At 40.4% G+C, this 21,383-nt stretch overlaps 1 protein-coding gene across 11 annotated transcripts in view; it reads right to left on the reverse strand.

Moving 5' to 3' along the window:
• RBMS1 (RNA binding motif single stranded interacting protein 1) overlaps positions 1-21,383 on the reverse strand; it is a 214,896-nt gene that overhangs the window by 129,550 nt on the left and 63,963 nt on the right. For 2 of the 11 annotated variants that reach the window (XM_021923653.2, XM_021923652.2), the window contains exon 1: positions 4,217-4,722. The exons of the other annotated variants lie outside the window; for them this stretch is intronic. In XM_021923653.2, the coding sequence (XP_021779345.1) occupies positions 4,217-4,285 (69 nt within the window). In that variant the 5' untranslated portion in view covers positions 4,286-4,722. Of the gene's footprint in view, positions 1-4,216; positions 4,723-21,383 lie in introns of those variants that run through there. 11 annotated transcript variants of the gene reach the window in all.

Consider the following 21,383-nt stretch of genomic DNA (forward strand, 5'->3'; position numbering starts at 1 on the left):
ACTCTCCCCTAAACCTCCAATCTCTGTAGCTTGAAAACGTTTACTTTAAAACAACAACAACAAATTGGGACTGTTTCAGGCAGTGTTCATTTAAATATCTTCTATGCACAAGTTTAATCTTCAAACTTTAACAAAACCCAATCTACTAAACACAAATTGCTGTGAACAGAAACTGCCTGAAGAGGATTAATCAACAGCTTTGTATGTCATCCTCTAAACAAGGCCAAACACTGAATCACTGTTGAATTCCTCACGTGCAGCTACACCCAGTTAATCTTGAAGAAGGCAGTAAACTATGTAAATCTACTTAAACTGGGAAGATAAGTACTTCCCTCATCAAAAGTTAGCAACATTTAACAAGTACAACTATTGGAGGACAAGATCATTTGTAAAGAAAAAGAAATACACACACAGACATAAACATACACATACACACAGGCAGGAGAATTTTGCATTCACTCCCCTACCTCCAAAACCCTACTGGAAACCACTAGGACAACATACTATTCAGCAAAAAAGGCCTTCCTACATGCCACAATGTGCAGAAACCAAAGTATGGTTGGTTTGTAACTTAACTACCTCAAGAAAGCAGTTCCAAAATGAAAGGAAGTAAGGAAACAGGAAGAGGAGTAGCTAATAAAAGAATTCAAGAAACAACACAAAGGAAAAATGAAAATACCAATTTTCTATATCTAAAAGCCTTTGAGTATAAATCACTTCTTTTGTTTTAAAACACACAAATATTTTCACAGCTACAAAAGTCCTGATAAATGGTTTCATTTTGGTTTTTGGGTGCTCTTTTCATATAATCAGATTGGATTTGCTTAATGAACACCATATACTTCAAAGTCACAGTCAACAGTAATAGAACGTACACATTTGTCCACTGAGACTTGAACCAATCATCTTTATCTAGATACTGCCTACTGGGTTATCACTCCATTCAAAAGCTTCTCACTTTGGCCTGAGCTGAGCAGGTGTATTTCTAATGTGCTCACAGGCCTGTGAGGCAGGAAAATCCTGTTGATCCCAGATGATGCCAGAGATCAGTACTCCCGTATGCCCTGGCTACACTACGTGGGGGCAGGTGAGGGATGAGTACCAACCACCTCTGCTTTAACTGAAACTAGCTCACTCCTACACAGTCGGCCCTCCGTATAAAGAGGTTCTGCATCCGCCTACTGCGGATTAAAAATATTTCTAGGAAAAACAATAAAAATAGCAATAAAACAATTGGAAAATAATACAGTATAACAATTATTTACATAGCATCTACATTGTATCAGGTATAATAAGTAATCTAGAGATTAAAAAATACGAGAGGATGTACATAGGTTATATACAAATACTATGCAATTTTATATCAGGAACTTGAGCCATCCTGGAACCAATCTCCCTCGGATGCTGAGAGATGACTGTGTACGTAAAATGTAAAAAGCTTTAAGAGTTGTACAATCATTCAGCACAGCCATATTTTTATATCAATGCTGCTTCCAAACATCACAAACTTACCATCTGTATCATCCATTTACTTCATCATTCACCTCCTAGCTCACAAGTTCTCCCTCCCCAAAAAGGTGGGAGGAATCCCTAAACTGGTCTTCTGAGATTAGAAGGGTGATGGGCAATGATGCAGATAAACTCTCTATGGGTTTCTATTGAGGTGTACATGTAGGCAGGCAGCTGTAGTGTGGTGGTTTGAAGGGAGTAATTGTCAGGGTTCAAATTCTGGCTCTGCACTTTGAGTTGTACAGACTTTGGGCAATTTGCTTAAATCTATGCCTCAGTGTTCTTAATTGTAAAATGGATATACTAATATTGCCTGCATCATAGGACTTTCAAGATGACTAAATGAGTTAATCTGCCAAAAACATTCCGAACAGCAATCAGCAGGTAGTGAAGTACTCAATGAAAGTTAGCTATTACTATTATGTATGTATAATGCAAGTGTGATTCCGAACCATTACAGTGTTTTTTCCAAAGGTTACTGTAAAGTATTCCTTACATTCCATTTTTCTTTTTTTCTTCGGGCAAATTATCTGAGATCAGCTCTAACAGTTGATTATGTATTTCTAGACTAAAATCAAACAGCATCACATACCTAAAATTTGCCAATTATTTCATCAAAATGAACAAACTAATATGAACTGCAAGGTTGAAGCTTAACATCACAAAATCTTATAAAAAGCATTAATTAGACTTCTCATTTAGCCTAAGCCAGGATGAGATCACAAAGTCACTCATGGTAACCAGGTCCCCGCGCTGGAAGTGTGCTTTCCCAGTGAATGGCTAAATACTAACAAAAGAAACCTTTGACTCAAATACCACTGGTACCCGGGGTCTTGTGTCTGTATAATGCCTACACATTCATTTCTTTCTTTGCCTATAGAAAAAAAGAAAGTCTGTTTGTTTTTCTGATTCAGTCAGCCCTTTTAGTCTTTGAATCTAAGGAGAGCCCTGTGAAAAGAAGAGCATCTTATCAGCATGCTCCAGACCAGCAGGCTACCCTCCTTCACACACAAAACCTCCAGCCCCTCACAGCCAAAGGCCTCGCCCTCAGAGCCATTTCCCCATTTCAGAGCTAACACCCCGCCGGGTTTTGACAACAAATAAATGAATACACAAGGCCCTAACGTAATTAGCCATCTTTTCAGGTAGAGTGAGGTGGGTGGGGGACGAGGGGTTGCAAGGGGAATGTTTATTGTAAATTGGTCGCATTTATGAAGTTGACGTAAGTGTACTGGATCCGAGAGCATTTCTTTTAAATGAAGCCACATGAAATGACTTCGAGATGCCTGCTTCGGAATCTTAACTATCTTAGCATATCCTTCAGCGGAGTCACAAATGCAGATTTTATTTATTTAATTAAAGGAAAGAACTTCTTAACCCAGGTAAAAGTTCCATGGACTTCCACATCAAGGGCACACAGACCACGGTGTGTGTACTGCCTCTTTAAAGGAAAGTTAACATAGAAAAGAACCAAACACCAGAAGGCAGAAAACATTTCTTTTTGACACTGCCAAAATACTTGCAAATATACTTATGCTAGGACACACACACACAAAAAGAATGACTCTGACAACAAGACCTAAACATAATCAATAATCCTGTAAACACCTAAAGGGAAGCCACCAGGCATCACTGTCATCGCTCGTGATCTTAAGAGAGCCACGGTCTGCAAGAAGGCTACAGTTCACTTGTATCCTTACTGGGATAATAACTTAATTGATTTGTCTCAGTGGCTAAGGATGTAGACAAGAGATTTATTATGGAGGAAAAATATCTGCAATCCTGTTTTTGTTTTCTCAACAAGCATCTTGCCACTGACCTCTAAATCAGTTTAACCTTTTCTAAACAGACCTGCACATTTTTTAGATAATTTAAAGCTAGGTTTTGTTATTGCTGCTGCTGAAAGGCTCTGTGAGATGTATCACAACATGGCTTCAGTAACCTTCTTTTAAAAACAAAGATGAAAAATAAAACAAAAGGCCTCAACTATAAGCTCCCAGCTCCATTCCTTTTCCCGGCAGGGGATTGTGATCTAACCACTGAAGTGGCTTTGGAGTTCAATCTGTTAAAAAATGTATGAAACGGTATTAAAATAGGAAAGAGCATGTGTATGACTCAGGCATATCCAAGTATCTTCTGCAACTAGGATGTCACAGGATTTCCCTGTGCTACTGAAAACCTTGAGAAAGTGACAGTAGAAGTTCCTGTTTCTTTTTTTTTTTTTTTCTTTAAGTGAGGGGGGCGCGCGCGAACAAACACACAGACACACACAGACACACACACACACACAGACACACGTCTTCCGGGTTTCCTACGAATCAGACAGGTTCTCTGAGGTTCCAAGCGAAGACTGCACACCAGCGAGACGACTTATTACCGTACTCCGCTACACACAAAGGTTTCGGGAAAAACCCAAACTTGTTGCAGAGCTGGGTGAAGCCCCTGGCCCGGCGCGCTTCTGCCCTCGCCGCCTCTCCGCCCCTGCCCCTTCCTCCACTTCCCAACCTGCCCGGCCCGGGCGGCGGCGGGGGAGAGAGCATCTCCCCTGCTCAGGTCGCCGGCCGAGCCGTCCCCGCGGGCCGCCTTCCTGGGAAACAAGGTCACCGCCCAGCCGGTCCCTCCGAGGAGGCGCGGAGCCCCCGGGCGCGGCCGCCTTTGTAACGCGGGGCTCGCCGGCCTCGGCGCAGCATCCCGGCCGCCGCCTCACCTGCTTGCGATAGGGCGTCCTGCAGTTGCTGCTGCCTCCGGGGTTGCCACTGCTGCTGGGGAAGATCATCGCTGCGGGCGGCGGGCGGCGGGTGCGGGCGCCGGCGCGGGGCAGCCTCGCCGCGAGGGGGAGGACGCAAGGAGGGGGCCGGCCGGGCCCGGGGCCGCGGCAGCTCTGGGAACTCCCTCTCGCCGCGCGGCGGCGGCCGGCGGGGGCTGCAGCTCCGCGCTGACTTCCCCTCCGCCCTCGACCTCCGCACTCGCCTAAAAGTGCGGCGCGGCGGCTGGCGAGACTCGAGCAGCTGGGGCAGCCGCCGCCCTGCGTGCCATGGACGGGTGTTCGCGCGCGGAGCTGGCGGCGTCGCCGACTCTCCCGGCGGCAGCGGAGGAGCAGCGCCGCCGCGTCCCCACCTACCGCGGCCTCAACCACCGCCCTGAGAGCGCGCCGGCCGGGGGCGGGGAGGCGGCCGCGCACCGCCTCGCGCCGCGCCCAGGCCCACCCGCGCCTCCCCGCCCGCCCGCTGGGCGCGGCGCCCGCCGCCCCACCGCCCGCCCGGCCGCCGCGCTCTCCCTCCCAGGCTCGGGGCCGGAGCCGGGGCCGGGCGGCCCGGGGAGCCGCCGGCGCCCCCGCTCTGGTGCAATGGTTGGGTCTGGCTCCCCGCATGCCTCACATTCCTCGGAGTAGCCAACCCCCCTCCTCTGTTCTTTTTCCCCCTGGGTTCTTTCCTAAGCACCAATGGCACCTTTGCACCCCGGCTGGAAGCCCCTTTTAAGGGCGTCGCTTCGGGGACCACTCTGGCACCTGGGTCTTCCCTGTCTTCTTCACCTTCAAACTAGGCCCCCTCGCCACTCTTCAAGAAAAGGTGCGGACAATTACCCCTACTTCAACGAACACACGACCCTCCCTTCAAACCTCTGCACGTCTCCATCCCCCGATTCACACGCTAAAATTTTAGCAAAGGAAACAGTTCTCCACTCCCCAGCCCCTCACCCAAATACGATCAGTAAAGTTTTGTTTTATTCCTAAGCCAGAGTTTACCAGCTTTCCTTCAAGATGATAGTATCAAGGAACGAAAATCATTTAAGGGTATCGGTTTGGTAAACCTTTCTCCCTGAAAACTGGAAGTGTAATCCTTCCTTATGTTAATTATTAGATGCGACACGAATGTGTTCTCTTCGAAGGACACAGAAACTCGGCAAAAAAAAGAGACAAAGGGAGGAGGGACTTCCCTTTGTTTCCCGATGTAAATGACCTAAGGCTGCTCAAGCTGTCCCTTTTCTCGACCACCTTTCCGTGGACGTATGAAGCCCCGAACCTGTGCAGTGCAGAAGGCCTCCACGGCAGCCCGGACTGGCAGAGCCTGCGGTCTCTGGATAAGCCACTGGGACGGGCTTGCCATCCTTCAAATTGGCCTGTTCCACGGTGACTTTTACCGAATACTATCGCCGCAGTAAATATTACAGAGTTCTTCCTTGGTTTCTGGTCTCTTAATACCTTCCTGGAAAGGCTCATCTGCCATGATAATGAAAAATCCTAACTTGTCTAAAAAGTGAAGGCGTATGCCTTCTGGCTTCCCTAAGGAAAACAGTGTCCCCTGTGGAATTGAAGTCTTCTGGCAAAGCTGTGGCCATTCAAAGGCTTTTCTAGCTGCGAGGAACTGGAAAAAATATTCATCCTAGATATCCTGCTGGTGACTTAGTGAACCCCTTCCATACTCAGGCTCTTCCAACATTCCGCAGCCAGATAACTGGAAAGCCTCACCTATTAAACATAACCGTATAAAACACACATGTAATTCCGAATTCTTTTCATTTAAAAAAAAAAAGCAAAGTAACTTATTCCGGGCACAGTACTAGGTGCACAATGGACGAGTAAGAACTTGCCAGACAAAATTCACGTAAAAATCTGTCCTTTAAAGTGATTAAATATCAAACACAGTATAATGAGCATTCAGTGAAAGTTGGTGTATCTGCTGGAACTATTTTCTGCTAGACAACTGTTTTGACTGCCCTTTTGCTGTCTCCTCTCACTAGGATGCTTTACTGCAAGTTACCAAGCACGAGTATAAAATAGAAGACGCTCATCAGAATGTTCAAGTCATAGGTGCCTTTCTCTGAGAACTTACTGCTCAACACCCCAGCAGCTCAGACCTGTCATCTGTGCATCTATGGAAAAAATTCCCTGTACGACCTCAGTTGTCAAGAGTGGTCTCTTAGGAAACCACAATGTAAACCACAAAAGAACAGCACCGATTAATTTTTCTATGGCTGTACTCTAAGGTCATGATATTTTGGACGCTGTGCAGTCCAGAATGCTAAAATTTGATTGGATACACTCTGCAATAGTTTTATGGGGATAAGAAAAGTTTTTAAGTGATGATGAAATTTAAAGTAGAAAACTAAAGAATTCTAATACTAAATACTAAGATATACTAAGAATACTAAAAGAATATTAAAAAGACTTTAAGGCTAGAGAAGGATATCTAAAAGCCAACAAAATGTATGTTCTGTAATGGTGAATGACATGAAAGGACAGAATATAAGGCATATAGGTTTAAAAAAACAATGCCCACCGGGGTTCAAAAGTTCCAAACTTAAGTAGGTGCTGTGTTCTTAAGTAAGTAAAGCATTACAAAGAGATAAGATAATCTACCCTCAACAAAATATAAAATGTAATGAAGTCACTCAAACACAAAGAATGCAACGTAAGGAAAAAAATGTAACTATGAGACCCTGTATATAACATACACACTCAATTATTGATTATTCACAAGTGCTTAGTTGTAAGAGTGATTACAGGGACAGATCTCGGTGAGGTTCATCTGAAAACGTTCCTCAGCCTTTGAAACAAATACGTTCTAACACAGAGAAAGTAAGAAAACAGTCCAGAGAGACCCAAGTTATCATGGTAAAAACAGGGCTTTGGAAGAACCTGTCCTAGAGATGTTCATCCTCTTTTTTTTTTTTGAGACAAAGTCTCGCTCAGTCACCAGGCTGGAGTGCAGTGGCGCGATCTCGGCTCAATGCAACCTCTGCCTCTCGAGTTCAAGCGATTCTCCTGCCTCAGCCTCCCGAGTAGCTGGGCCTACAGGCATGGGCCACCACACCCGGCTAATTTTTGTATTTTTAGTAGAGACAGTGTTTTACCATGTTGGCCAGGATGGTCTCGATCTCTTGACCTCGTGATCTGCCTCCCACCTCAGCCTCCCAAAGTGCTGGGATTACAGGCCTGAGCCACCGCACCTGGCTGATGCTCGTCTTCTTTCAAGGGAAACAGACTTTGCTGCCTGGGCTGTCCTATGTCTTCCTCCCTCACCTCACTCAGCTGATAGGTAAAGAAGCTGTGGGAATCTGATCCAAGGGCAACCCACAGGCCTGTGACCTATGACTGGGCTGGGACTAAAAAAAATGAGCAGGACCAATCCAATCCTCACCCTTGGGGATTTGATTCAGAAAACTCCAATGGCTGAACCAGTTACTAAGGGGGCAGAAACTGCAAGAGTGCCAGGGGTAGAGCAGAGGCCACAACAAGCCAAAACCATATGCAAGCCAAGGTTATGAGGAAGCAGAAACTATGAGTAAACAGGAAGCTTACTGGCAGCGGGCAGAGAGTACGGCATGCCAGGAGTGGGTGAGCACTTGGCGGTGAAATGATGGAGGGGGCTGTAGTCCCTAGAGCTGCTTTGGCTCTTAAGACTTACAACAGCCCCTCCACTTGTGTACTTAAAACACCCTTCCTTCTTCAGAGAGCTTAAAGGAATCTGGACTTTGCAATCCAAGGAACAGAATTAAAGCAGAACCAAGCAGATCTGGGTCCATATTTCAGCTTCCCACTTGTGCTCTGGGCAAGTTTGCTAACCTCTCCGAGTGCCAGACTCCTCACAAAATTGTCTTAAGTACAGTACATGGACAAAGTGTCAAACTCAATAAATGGCAGTTGTTGTTATTGTTTTTCCAGGTTTTATCATGGTGGTGTGTAGATTTAAATGGTTGCACTGTGCAAATAACTGATGCTGAACATCAAAGAACAGGAGCAAGGGTAAAGCAAGAATTAATGACAAGCGAATTTAGGCAAGGGGAGGTCATTTTTTTAAAAAACTGTTAAATGGCTGAATGAATATGCTTTCTAAGGTTCTGTATGCTACAGATTTAACTTTAAAAGGAAAACGAAAGTCTAGAAAAAGGTCTTTTTCAAGAACCTAGGTGCACTGAAGTTTTTCTTCATCTGTTTTTGTCTAGTTTCCTTCAAAGAAGTTATGTGTTGGAGAAGAGCCATTTTTGAATGAATAGGAAGACTGTGAGCAGTATCAGAGATCACTCTCATAAGCCAGGAGGTATATTCCAACTAGGATAATAAGGATGGAGCCACCAGTACATGCAGAAGCCTGCAATCTGAAATAGGAGATGACACACATAGGTAATAATGCCTTCTGCCACTTAAAAGAGCTCATATGCCTGAAATTTGAGAATTAAATGTGAAACACATTTGTCCCAAAGCAACAATTTTAAAATGAAATTTTCATTTTTAAACTTTTCACGTCTCATTTAACTTTCACAACAACCTTTGAGGTTGGAAGGGTTATAAGCCTCAATGTACAGATGAAAGAAATAAAGTTAAGGCTGGATGACCTATCCACAAAGCTAGTAAGCAAGTAGCAAACTAAGGTTAAAATCTAGACCTGGCTAGGGTTAAAAGATTTACTAAGTCTTGTGCTCTCTAAAACTCTGTAATGCTCCATCTCAAAAAAAAAAAGCCTTATAGATAATGCTTCAATTCCTAGGTGAGTACTTGTAAACCATAGAGCACCCGAATTGCTTGCTGTACACTAATAATGCAAGGCATTAAGTGATAAGTGCCAGGCAAGTGTTCTAGACAATCGTGTGCTATGGGAGTCCACAGCAGGGAGAGATCAATACAGAATATAACATGGGCGTGGGAAGCTGAACTGTATAAATGTTTTGTTTGAGGCATACTCAGAAAGAAGCATTGTGCAGATGATCAGAAAAACAGAACTACAGACAGAAGGCTGGAATGAGAGAGAATGCAGACTTGAGGCAATCACTGCTGAAATCATTGCTAATTGATGAACTTCCTAAAAGGGGCAGGTGAGGAGTCCTAGAGGACCCGACACCCTAATACACATATTACTGAGCCCCACATAAAAGAGTAAGCTTTGAATGAAATTACTACAAAGAAAGTATGGTGGCGAAGCTAAGTTTTGAAAGAAGGGGAAAAAAATGGGGGCAGAGAAGATGTCCAATGAGATAAGAATAGAAGACCTCTATCAAGAGAAGAACTGACCTACAGCAGGTTCTATCCCTCTATTGCTGCTGAACCATTTCAAGCACCCATTTTTATTTGGGTTAAATTGAATGGTGAAAGGAATTAAGAGGAAAAATTCATTCAACACTATATCAGACTGCAACCGTTAATGCATAAAATATAGCCACACAGTATAGGTTAGTATACGCAGTTCACACCAAAAAAACTATTTCCATTTGAGAGTCTATGTATAAGAGCTCACAAAGCCTCTGGCTCCCAGCAAAACAGAAGAAAAAAAAAAATGAAAAAATATGGGGTCAGCAGATTCTTCAAATTTCTGTTCTTTCCTGGTACAAAATAGAGTTGATAAAGTACCCTATTTCTAAAGTAGCAGCAACATTTTCTATTATTTACTATTTTGCTTTTTAAAAAATCTGCAATTCTTATTCCAGACTTAAAAGCTCCCTAGACATGTATAAAAGTACATGTGTATAAAGCTGAAACCACTGTAATAAAATAAAACTATAGCTATAATCCTAGAAGGTATAGAGAACAATATAAACATAGCCATATTCTGATGAGCGCTACCAGAAGCCATAGTCTGATTATTCTGTCCTGGTTAACAAAACGGAATACATGAGTTTTGTCCCACTGCTGCTTCCCTGCAGGTAGTATTAAATAATAATAGCTGTCATTTATTGAGTAACTACTATATTCCAGGCACTTTCTAAGCACATTGCACACACACCCCAGGACAGAAGAATGACTATCCCATTTTACCAAAGAGAAAACTGAGTAACTTGCCCAAGGTCACAGATCCAACACATAGTAGAGTTGGGGTTTGATCTTGGGTCTCTTTGACTCCAGAGTCCCCTGTCTCCAATAATATTAATAATGGTTATTATTACCATTAGCTATGGGTCAAGTCCAAACCCCACAGAGAAAAACTTACATGGTATTAAGAGCCACAGCTTGGGCATCAGAGCACCTGACCCTGAATCTTAACCATTTACCATCTGTGTGACATTGGGCAAGGCACTTATCCCTTCTAGGAGCCTCCATTTGCTCAGTTGTAAAAGCATATGGGTTTACATTGAATTTCCAGTCCACTGAATATAAATGCAAACTTTCCAATATTTGAATATATTGTGAATAGTACAGGTATATATGCAGACCCAACCTAGCATCTAAATCTCATTTCACTGATGGTTGCTAAGGTGCAACTCCTCTCTTTAAACCAGTTTTTTTTTTTTTTTTTCTGGAATCATTGGTGGGACAGAGTTGGGAGAGAAGCAGAAAAATTTATCTTCTGGGATATTGTAGGATAGCTGAGATGGTGGTTAGGTGAAAGTTATTTGCAGAATCCTGAAGTGGAACCAAGTTTTATTTTCCCTCAAAAAAGGGTGAGAAACCAGATTAGATATTAGCTATGTTATGAGATTCACAGATGTTTGTTTTAAGTCAACTAAAATCCTAATCACCATTTACAACATCTCTCTATGAAGAAACATCCTCCAAATTTGAAACAAATAACTTACAAACATTTTGGGATCTAATCTGTTCATAAAATAGTTATTGCTCTACTCTTGCATCATAGTTAATAAAAATTCAAAGCTGACAGCAATTTTTGGTATAAGGGTTATCTATTAGTTTCTGTCCCTAAGTTTTTATATTAAAAAAAAATGATTTAGTTAGCTAGCCCAACTAACCTGGGAGGTTGAGGCTGCAGTGAGCCGAGATCGCACCACTGCACTCCAGCGTGGGAGACAGAGCAAGACCCTGTCTAAACAAACAAACAAATAAAAAAACTGTAAAAACAGGTACATGGGAGTCATATCCTTTTCAAAAATACAACATCTGAATAAAAGGCTATTTAAATGAAAAATTCAAGATTTTGCTTTTGTTTAAACAACAGTGAATTTGTAGCTATAGATCAAATTCCATAGCAAAATAAGTAAACTGCTTGGGGTACCAAGACAAAGAGAAGGTCCATTTTTTATATATTGTGAATGGCTGTTTTCCTAAATTGACTGGACAATGTCTCAATTTTCTATACTCTGATTGTGAAAATCTGGTATGGAGCTGTTATTCTCCATGCCTATCCTAAGCCTATAAAAATGTAAGTGCTTATTTTCAGAATATTTCGAGATAATTCAATGAATTTTCCATGAATTATAGTAAAACTCATAAATTATGACTAGTAAAACTCATAAATTTACCTAGAAAGATACTACTAGATAATCTCTGAAATTACAGTAGTAGAGCTGGAGTTTCATCTGGGGTCTCTCTGACTCCAAAGAGATGGAAGTAACATAATAACCTATGTATGTTAGCAAACTGTGGGGTAAAAGACAAGAGATGAGGTGAGGAAGGAGGGAACAGTGTGCTGGGAAAATTTCTAATCACATCCACCTCTTGCTATAGGACCTGGGAAGAGATAGAAAGTACTTAGGAAATTTAAAAAAAAAAAAAATTGTGGAAAACTGGAGCCAAAATCTTTACATCATGAGAAACAAAATTAATTTGAACCTGGAATGACCATGTCCTTCACATGAGTAAAAATCCAACTCTAACAGCAAACTGTACCAGGGAAAACAAAACCCTCATGTAAGCTAAGAATGGCAAAAGGTTATTTAATAAGAAATTCCTAATTATCTGTAGGGAGAGAGTGCATAACCAATGTCTATCCAAAACCTAGGATGGATAGCACAAGTAAGGTTTTAAACCATTCAAAACACAGAAGGAAAGAAACAGTAAGTTTCCTTTCTCTTCAGTTGCTAAAATTACCATTAAATTAGGTCTATTTCACTTGAAGAGGAGGATGCTAGAATAATTAATGACGTCCTTTATGTAAATGAGAATGTTGAAAAGCCTTTCATTCTCCACTGAATTATAAAGGTTCAAACAAGAAGATATAGAATTACAAATGAATTTCTATTCAGTTGAATATGTATGAAGGCAAAGTTTCCAACATCAGGATATATAGTTAAGAGTACTGAAACAGGATATTTAAAGAGCTTATAAAAATTCCTCACCCCAAGTGTCTTTAAGAATGACTAGTTCTGGGTTATCTAGTATGTTTAACACATGGGGTGAACTGATGACAGACCTGTGGCAAATTGATACTCCCCAAGCGAAGAGAAGGCAAATGAGGAAATTCCGATGTTGCCATGACAATGTGACTGATCATGACATCAGCGATTCCTAATTCCAAACTGTAAAGAACACTCCCAGAACGCTGACAACATATTAGATACTCCCAGAACCACCCTTCCTTCACTTCCCAATCTAATGTCTGATCTAGTGGCAAATACAATGTTTCAAACAAGGCATTATTATTAAGTGTTAAAATCTGGTTAGATCCTTTTAAGCTTGAGAAAGTGCCAGAAAAAGTAGATAACTTCTGCAGACATTTCCATTTTTCGGGGTTATTTACATTTTTCACATGTATAGACATAATGAATTCATAAAAATGTTACAATGTATAAAATGCTTCATTATGCATTATCTCATTAAAGTCTAGGGGAAGGAGGCAGGACAGGTATTATTACCACCTGCTCCCGCCCCGCCACCACTGCCCACCTTTTTTTGAACAGGTAGATACCCTCAGGTTGGTCAGGCAACCTGCCCTCTGACATGAAGCCCTAGAAATATAGAATTTCAGAGGTGGAAAGAATTATTAAGGGCCAGTCCTTGTAATTGCTATACAGTAATCATTCAATAAATCTTTCAGCAATTGAATGAATGCTACTGTCTCTCCCTGGACACCTTGGCCAATAATAAATTCATTCCGTCTATTCATATTCAGCCATATCTACTAGAAAACTTTGTTAAACAGCCTTGAAATCTGAAACCATCCATCACAGGACTAGAATTGGTGTCTTCTATAGATTATATAGTGCTTTTTCTCTGTATTCTGTACTGGTCAACTTACAAAAGTGCGAGCTAAGTTATCTTTTCTTGAGCTTTAAGAATCTTATAAGATTGCTTAGACAGTCTGTAAATCTCTAACAATTTAACTTAACCTAGTGTCCTGCACATAGTATGTTTTGTTGCAGGCATGAATGGATGAGGTAAAAGTTTTCTTGCGTGCGCACACACATACACACACACACACAGAGCACAGAAATATTTTTCACCTTCTTTTCAAAACCATGAATATCTGAGTTAAAAAGAGTTGAATGTAAAAAATGTAGTGATGTAGTGATCAAATAAGAAAGAATATGCTTTATAAACTACATAGTGAATTTGCATCCTAATCTTTAGGTTACTTAAGATCACAGAGACTGTAAATAAATGTTGCATTTTGCAACTGTATGTGACTTACTTATTCAAGAAATGAGATTCTATGATCAAATAGTTTCTCTTGACTTCAACCATTAATTGTCAGAATAAATCTTCTCACTTTATTTTGTGGGTAAAAGAGAAGTATCACAGTCATCTCTCTGCAATCAGTGTCCTACAAATATTCAGATATAAACTGTAGGTCATGCAATCTAAGATGCCACTGATTGTGAGCTGCCTGAAAATTACTGAGATGTTAATTGACATTTGAAAAAAGTGGACTACAGTAATTAAAAGACACCATAACTTACAACCTGCATTTCAACTGCAGAGATGCTGAAATGTAAAAAAGGTAGGAGTCTTAGTATCTATAAAGTATGGCATACAAGAACATGAATACACAGCATGCAAATGCACATCCATGTCCTTTTAATTCATAACCTTGGCTTTAGAAATATATTTGTCAAACACTCATTTTTACCCTTCCTAAGAAGAACACAGAGCTAATAAGTTTTTACAAGTAAATGACTCATATGCTCAGTTTTTTCAAGGAGATCTGACAGTGCGTCTTACAAGTAGTGGGCACAGTCTGCACGCATCAGAATGAGAAACTTTACCCTAATCTCACAAAGACATCCATCACAAAGGAACAAGCTGAGCTGTCTGCTTCCCTCCTCAGCTCTCTCTCTCCACAATCACGTCATTCTACTTAAAGTGTTTTTACATGTACAGTGCATTTATATAATAAGAAAGATGAAAGGGAGATGAACCTAAATCTATAGATATTTATCAGACTTCACCACTGTACACTTCTTGCTGTTACTGCTTTAAACTGTCAGTTGCAAACATAACTTGAGAACATGAATCCTGGACTGTTACTTCTTTGGCCAGTTTTAGTCAAACGCGTGCATATACACACACACACATACACTCCAAAGATCAGCCATCAGTACTGTTCTGGCACACGACAAGCCTCACAAATTTCCACCCTTTTACAGTACCTGGAGTGCCAGTTCTCAATCTTCCTGGGGCTTCAGATTGGAAAAGTAATTTTTACATAGATCAGGTAAATCAGATAAAAAGACGTATATCTGAAATGATTATCACAGTCCTTAAAATTAATATGAAATTACAAAGTGAATCAAAAGCAATAACTTAAAAGTTAAGGTGACCCAGTTATAGGAAAAGATGTAAATGATTCACATTTGGAACAACAACTATTAGGATCTGATACTTCATATCTGTTCAGGAACTGACTCGTTCCTTGCATTTCTTCTTCTTCCATATGCAGCATTCCTTTTAGTCACTTAATTGCTGGTGTGATGATAAAACCAACATGAAAAACTGAAACAAATTGGCCAATTTATGTATTGACTACAGGTTGATTAACCTGAGGCTTGGGGATTATCTATTAATTTCATTTATCTGTAATGTTCCCCTTGTTATAAAAGAAAATTATAACTGATCTCACCTTGAAAGTCATCTAATAAGAATTATTAACATACCAAACCACTGATATACCCAAGCCTCTAACACAGCGCTTGGCACATATTAAGTGTTTGAATAGTGGTTCATGAATGTTGGAATGAATGAATAAGCAATATATTAAAAATGTATGCAAGTCCTATTCAAACAGATGTTATTATTCTATAAAGTTAAAACAAGCTTATGACTTTGAAATACTTAAGAAATACTTAAGTAGGTTTGGAAATGATTCACTGTTATCTTGGGTGAGATAATTAACCATGGTTAATTCGGTGATAAATTTTACATTCTAATTTACTAGCCAAACTTCCTCTATATTAAAGAATATCATGTTAAGTTCTGTAATTTGTAATCTCTTGATTGATTTGAAAATATATTCTATTTTCGGGGGGTTCTTTTAAGAAGTCTTAGAATTCACTTAAGCTATTTGCTATGAACATTATTAAATATATCAGGCTAAAAAATATTGCAAATCACTATAGGAACTGTTTTCCCCTCTTTCTATGCCCGTCTGGCCCTTTATTTTAAAAATGAATCATAATTTAAGTTTTTAGTGACTGACAGATTTTTAAAGTAGGTGTATAAACTCTTTAAAAAAATTAATTTGTTTTAGTCCCATGTCTACTCCTAGGTGTATAAACTCTTGTAGTTCAAAATCATATCATTTGTTTCATTCTATCATTTAACATTTAAAAGGTTATATCAGTAAATAAGAATGGACAAAGTGCTGATAATTGCTGAAGTTTTTCTTTCCACCTTATTGTGTGTTTGAAAATGTCTGCAATTCAAGTATTTTTAGTGGATGTCAGTGTACTAAAAGACTTGTGAGGTTGATTCAGAGGATCTCAGACAACCAAGGTAAACTGATTCTTGGTGCCACAGCACCTAGGAAGTGACTACATAGCCAGTTATAAGTTTTCTTTTAAATAACTACTTTATCTGCCCATTTTACCTTTTTCTCATGAATCTCTCCTAAAAAAGGAAATGAGGAAACAAAAACATTTAAAAAGTTGAAATATGAGACTACAGTCTGGGTAGTACGAAGGTTATAGTAAACCCATTGAGAAATGCCGCAAATCTGAGTGATGAAACAGATAGGAGACTGCTAATTTCTACAGTTGACAGTGAAAATACATGATTTTTAAATTAGTAGCTTAGCTGTAATTCAAACTGACTCTCTTCTCTTTCTCCATGTCTTTTATGGAGTTTTCTCGAGCTTGAACTGCTGGAACTCTTCTGTTTTTCCCTCTGACTGGTCTTTATTTACTCCAAGTTGTTGTGTACCCTGTTTCCAAAATAATTTTTTTCTGGCCTCTTTGGCTGTATCACTCTACTTCCTAAAACTCCCACATCAAATGCAAATTTCTGAACAGCACTTGTAAAGCTCTCCACTTTCTAACTCCCTTGTCCCTTTACCTCTATTTCCAGCTACTATTTGTGTCTTGGCTGCCCATGAACTCACTCTTCTCTGGCTCTGAGCTTTGCCAGGAAACAGCCTCTGTTTTTCCATCAGCCAAACCACACTCATCCCTCCGTTTACTCTGTTGAAATCATGGCTTATGGTCTACCCCCTCTGAGTTTTTCCTACTCTCATCTATTTTCCAAGACCTCTTGCTACATTTTCTAAGGACGGTATTAAATGCCTAAATTAGGCCAACTCAGTGTCTTTACATTATAAACTCCTCTATTGAAGATATAATCACGGCCAAGATTTACCACGTACTCCCCATATGTACTCTATTGAAATGCAGCCTGCAAGAGTCAGCAAGTACCCGTTGACCTGGCTTCATTGTCAGTGAGTAGTTCTCGGCCTCCTTTTCAGTCCAGCTCACCTGAGGATTATGATATATTCCCCTCAGTCACCATGGCTCACTTCTACATGATTCTGAGCCAGAAATTATGAGGACACGTGCTCCCAACTTTACTGAAAATTATTGTTACAAAGAATGAACCAGAACATGGTCACAGGAACACAGAAAAGATAAGCATTAACCTCAGTACCCCCTACAACTTTCTGTGCTATAAAAGAAAGTTTTGCTGTCAGATACATAAAAATTATAGCCTCTTGAGCTAAGAAGATTTGGAAATGATTCACTGTTATCTCGGGTGAGCATTTATTTATTAAAACCCAAGATGGTACCACGATGTATTTTAGAATGACTAAAGCAATCAAGAATTACTTTCCCCGGATGGCACCACTTCTGTTGAAACTCCAGTGGTTGACCGTTCTGTCTTCCCCACACCGAGAGGCACCTGTCTCTTCCTTGTCCTCTTCAAGGTAAAGCAGGACAGCCCTTGAGATTCACTCTAACTCATTCTATCTGCTGTCATTTATAGTACTGAGCAGCAGACAAGGAATGGGCTTTCAAGAAGAACTACTGTGTCCAAAAGACAGTTCTACTATCTGTTAGCCACCTTCACCTAAATCTACTGTTCATTTGTAAAAAGCAAAAAGACAACAATATCTTCCTCACAGAGTTTTTGCAGGAAACAAAGCAGACACTTCAGTTTGTTAAATGACAAAGACATTTATTATCATTTATTTACCTTCTTCTAATGCCCACCTTTTTCAGATAAATGTAGCATATAGCTAAGCACTCTTCCTGGGTGATGTCATTTCATCTAAACCTAAGCCTTGAGTTTAGGGGGCCGTGAGTAAGCCTGACAGTTCCACTTCAAGAAAATCTACACATCCACTTTCTTTCATTGACTGACATCACTGTGTATCATCAAGTTTGTAATTCCGATTCTTCCATCTAGTCTGTACCCTTGTTCACAAAAATTATAGCATTAGACATTTTAATTGTGCCAGACATTGTTTTAAGTATTTTACAGCCATTATTTCATCAATCCCCACACCACACTATTATTCTCATTTTCAGATGTGGAAATGTAAGTTTCTCCCTCATTCTCTTTACTCTCGCATCCTCTGCTCTGTGAGGTCACCATCACCACCAGCACCCACCCCCAACAACTGCCCCCACCCCACCACATTTAATTTACTTAACAAACCTAAACTCCCAGTCAGCAAACTCAAGTTTGTTATTTCTAGTGCCTGGTATTCATAGCCTTTTCATCCTGTCTTTAAAATAAGCATTTTTCACCAGATTTTTCTATTCTTCTCCTGAGTTACTCACAACCTCCCAGGTAAATCATACTATGCTCAAAACTCAATTTTAGTTACGCCTTTACTGCTGTATAGCACCCATTTTACTCATTTGCAAGTGGCTCCCTACCCCATCCCAAACAGAATTCCAAACCTTTTAGTTTTTTTCTCAAATTCCTAATCCTACCCCTACAATGATACGGTAGAGATCATTCATTATTTACATGAAATTCCCTCAGTTATCTCTCAAATACACATCTACACTTTTGCATCTCTTCTTGGCATTCTTCTCTATCCTAGCTAGATAGCTTCTCTGTGTTCAAGATTTAGGTTTCCATTTGCATCCTTGAGTTCTGAACTTCTCTATAACATACCCTCACTTGACTTTCCCCAGCCCAACTTCTATACCAGTTTGATTGCTTGCTTTTCTTTTTCTTTTCTTTTCTTTCTTTCAATTTTTCTTGGCAACTTAATACATTTTTTACTATAAAAGTAATACATTAATATATTTTCCTTTTAAAAATGTGAACAGCAGATGCAATGGCATTTTTCCAGTAAACTAACTTGCTCAAGTCTTCTCTATTCTAAAAAAAAAAAAAAGGTAGGCAGGGAGGGAAATGATTCCCTTGCTTCTTATGCTACTTTATTCCTTCTCTCTTTTTCTGCTGGAGTTCTTGAAAGACTGTCCGTCAGTGGACGTTTGCACTTCATTGCCCATTGCAAATACAGACCACTCTAACTTGGCTTCTGACTCCCACTTGTCCCCACACAACATGATGTAGTTTTGTGATAGCGCCAGCCACTCACCTTCATGTAATTCCAAGTTGTCTACTCTATTGGCATCCTCCCTTGACCCTCCTTTTTGCTCTGCTCTAGGTTCTTTTCCACATATGATCTCACCCACGACTAACACTTCAGTATCACCAGTGAATGAAAGAATACCACAGCCAGAGCTCCAATCTTGGCTCTTCTCTTGGGATCTAGACCCCTGGTTCAAATTTCCTTGAGGTCCTGTGTCCCCCGGGTGGCCTTCACTCCTCTCTCTGATGTCACCACTGAAATAGGTGTGCTACCCACTAAGGCCGTTTGTTTGTACTTTGGTTCTATCTATCAGTCCATTTCACTGGAGGGCAAACTCGTCCAGAGCAACCGGTCTACCTCAATGTCTTGTACAATGTTGCAACTCTAGAAACAAAAGTAATTTAAAATTTATTGACTTGGAAGTTCAAGAAAAAAAGTGCCATTTCTTTTTTTTTTCTTTTCTTTTTGAGACAGAGTCTCCCTCTGTCACCCAGGATGGAGTGCAGTGGCGCAATCTCGGCTCACTGTAACCTCCGCCACTTGGGTTCAAGCGATTCTCCTGCCTCAGCCTCCCGAGTAGCTGGGATTATAGGTGCCCACCACCATGCCCTGGCTACTTTTTGTATTTTTAGCAGAGACAGGTTTCACCATGTTGGCCAGGCTGATCTCAAACTCCTGACCTCAAATGATCCACCCATCTCAGCCTCCCAAAGTGCTGGGATTATAGGTATGAGCCACCACACCCGGCCAAGAATCATTTCATAAAATTAAGAATTTCAGCCAGAGGTGAGAGATTGGGGGAAAAAAGAAAAAGAAGAAAAGAAAGACGTCTCATACTCATTAGCATCCTTATTGTCTGTTTTGTCTGGTTTTCACTCAGAAAGCCTTTAGAATCTGAGAAGTACATTTTCTCTCATGAGTGAAAATGCTCTCAAATGCATTTGGGACTGCTGGTCATTTCCAAAGTGCTGGGGAATGAAGCCCCATTAACTGGCCACTTCTGGATATTCATGCTATAACCGGGAAGCTGAGCAACTGAATTTTAAACCGCTATTTGGGTTCTTCTTCAACCCAACATTCAGTTAAAAACTTTATGTGATTAAAAAAATACATATTTGGGTCTGCTTATGTTTACTGTTTATTCACTCACAAATGACTATATGAATAGCAGAAATTAGGAAAGATTTTACAGAATGTTTATAACCTTTCATATTAAAAAAAAATAAAAGGAAGCAAAGGGATGAAGAATCGAGAACTCTTTCCTGGTATTTATTTTTGTACCCTGGGCAACTGAAAGCTAGGGGTAAAAATGAGCAGCAATAGGAAGGTGAGAGATTTAAAAATCAAACATTTTTTTTAAAAAAGATTGCCTTAAAAATAATCAGGAATTGATCATCTATTCACAGGTAAATTATTAAGATTAAGATCTGAAGGATTAAAAAAAATAGTCTTCAGACCGTTATTAGACCTTAATTTCGACTCCTAAATGGAATATGTTCAATAAAAAATGACTGCTTCCCCTCTTGGAGTCTGAAGTTAAATTATCATCTCCATTCCTGCCAGTGTGGCTGCTTAAATGGGGCAGTGTGAAGTGAGAGCATTTAAACGCACTACTATTCTTTATAGGGTAGTCCAGACTCTCAAGTTTAACTGTATACACTTGTTCAGTGCCTCTGTAAATAAATAATTTCTTACTACTATTACAGTGAATCCTTTGTAACCTAAAGAGAGATGACTAGGTTAAATTTTTCAAAATAACATTTGTCTTCCAGCTGCCTTTTAATTAATTGATATCTTCTTAGCTCCTTTAAAGGCTAACTAAAAGAAAACACAAAACGCTTACTTTTTATAATTCCCTAACAATGTTCCTCATCTATTTATTCAGTCAGTGTTTAGCGGGAGCCTAAAACCGCTGGGTACTGTGCACAGAGAAGGAGGCCATATATAAGGTAGCTGAGGGGCCATGAGTAAGCAATGCCGGGAGGAAGGAGAAGCAATGAGGCAGAGGAATCATCACTTGGAAAGTGAATCACAGGACAGTGAGACCCAGAGAGTAGAATGATAGTAGACAGTAAGAAGCAAAGCAGCCGGACTCTAACCCAGCTAAACAAAGAGCAACTAAGTGGCAGAAATGGCAGAAGTTCAAGAGGAAAAATTCAAAACTCCTGCTTTTGAATGGAAAACTGTCATCCAACTGGTCTCCATAGGCCCACCTAGGAAGCTGCTTTC

Source organism: Papio anubis, chromosome 10, assembly GCF_008728515.1.
Source record: "Papio anubis isolate 15944 chromosome 10, Panubis1.0, whole genome shotgun sequence".
In the NCBI taxonomy this organism is placed as follows: Eukaryota; Metazoa; Chordata; class Mammalia; order Primates; family Cercopithecidae; genus Papio; species Papio anubis.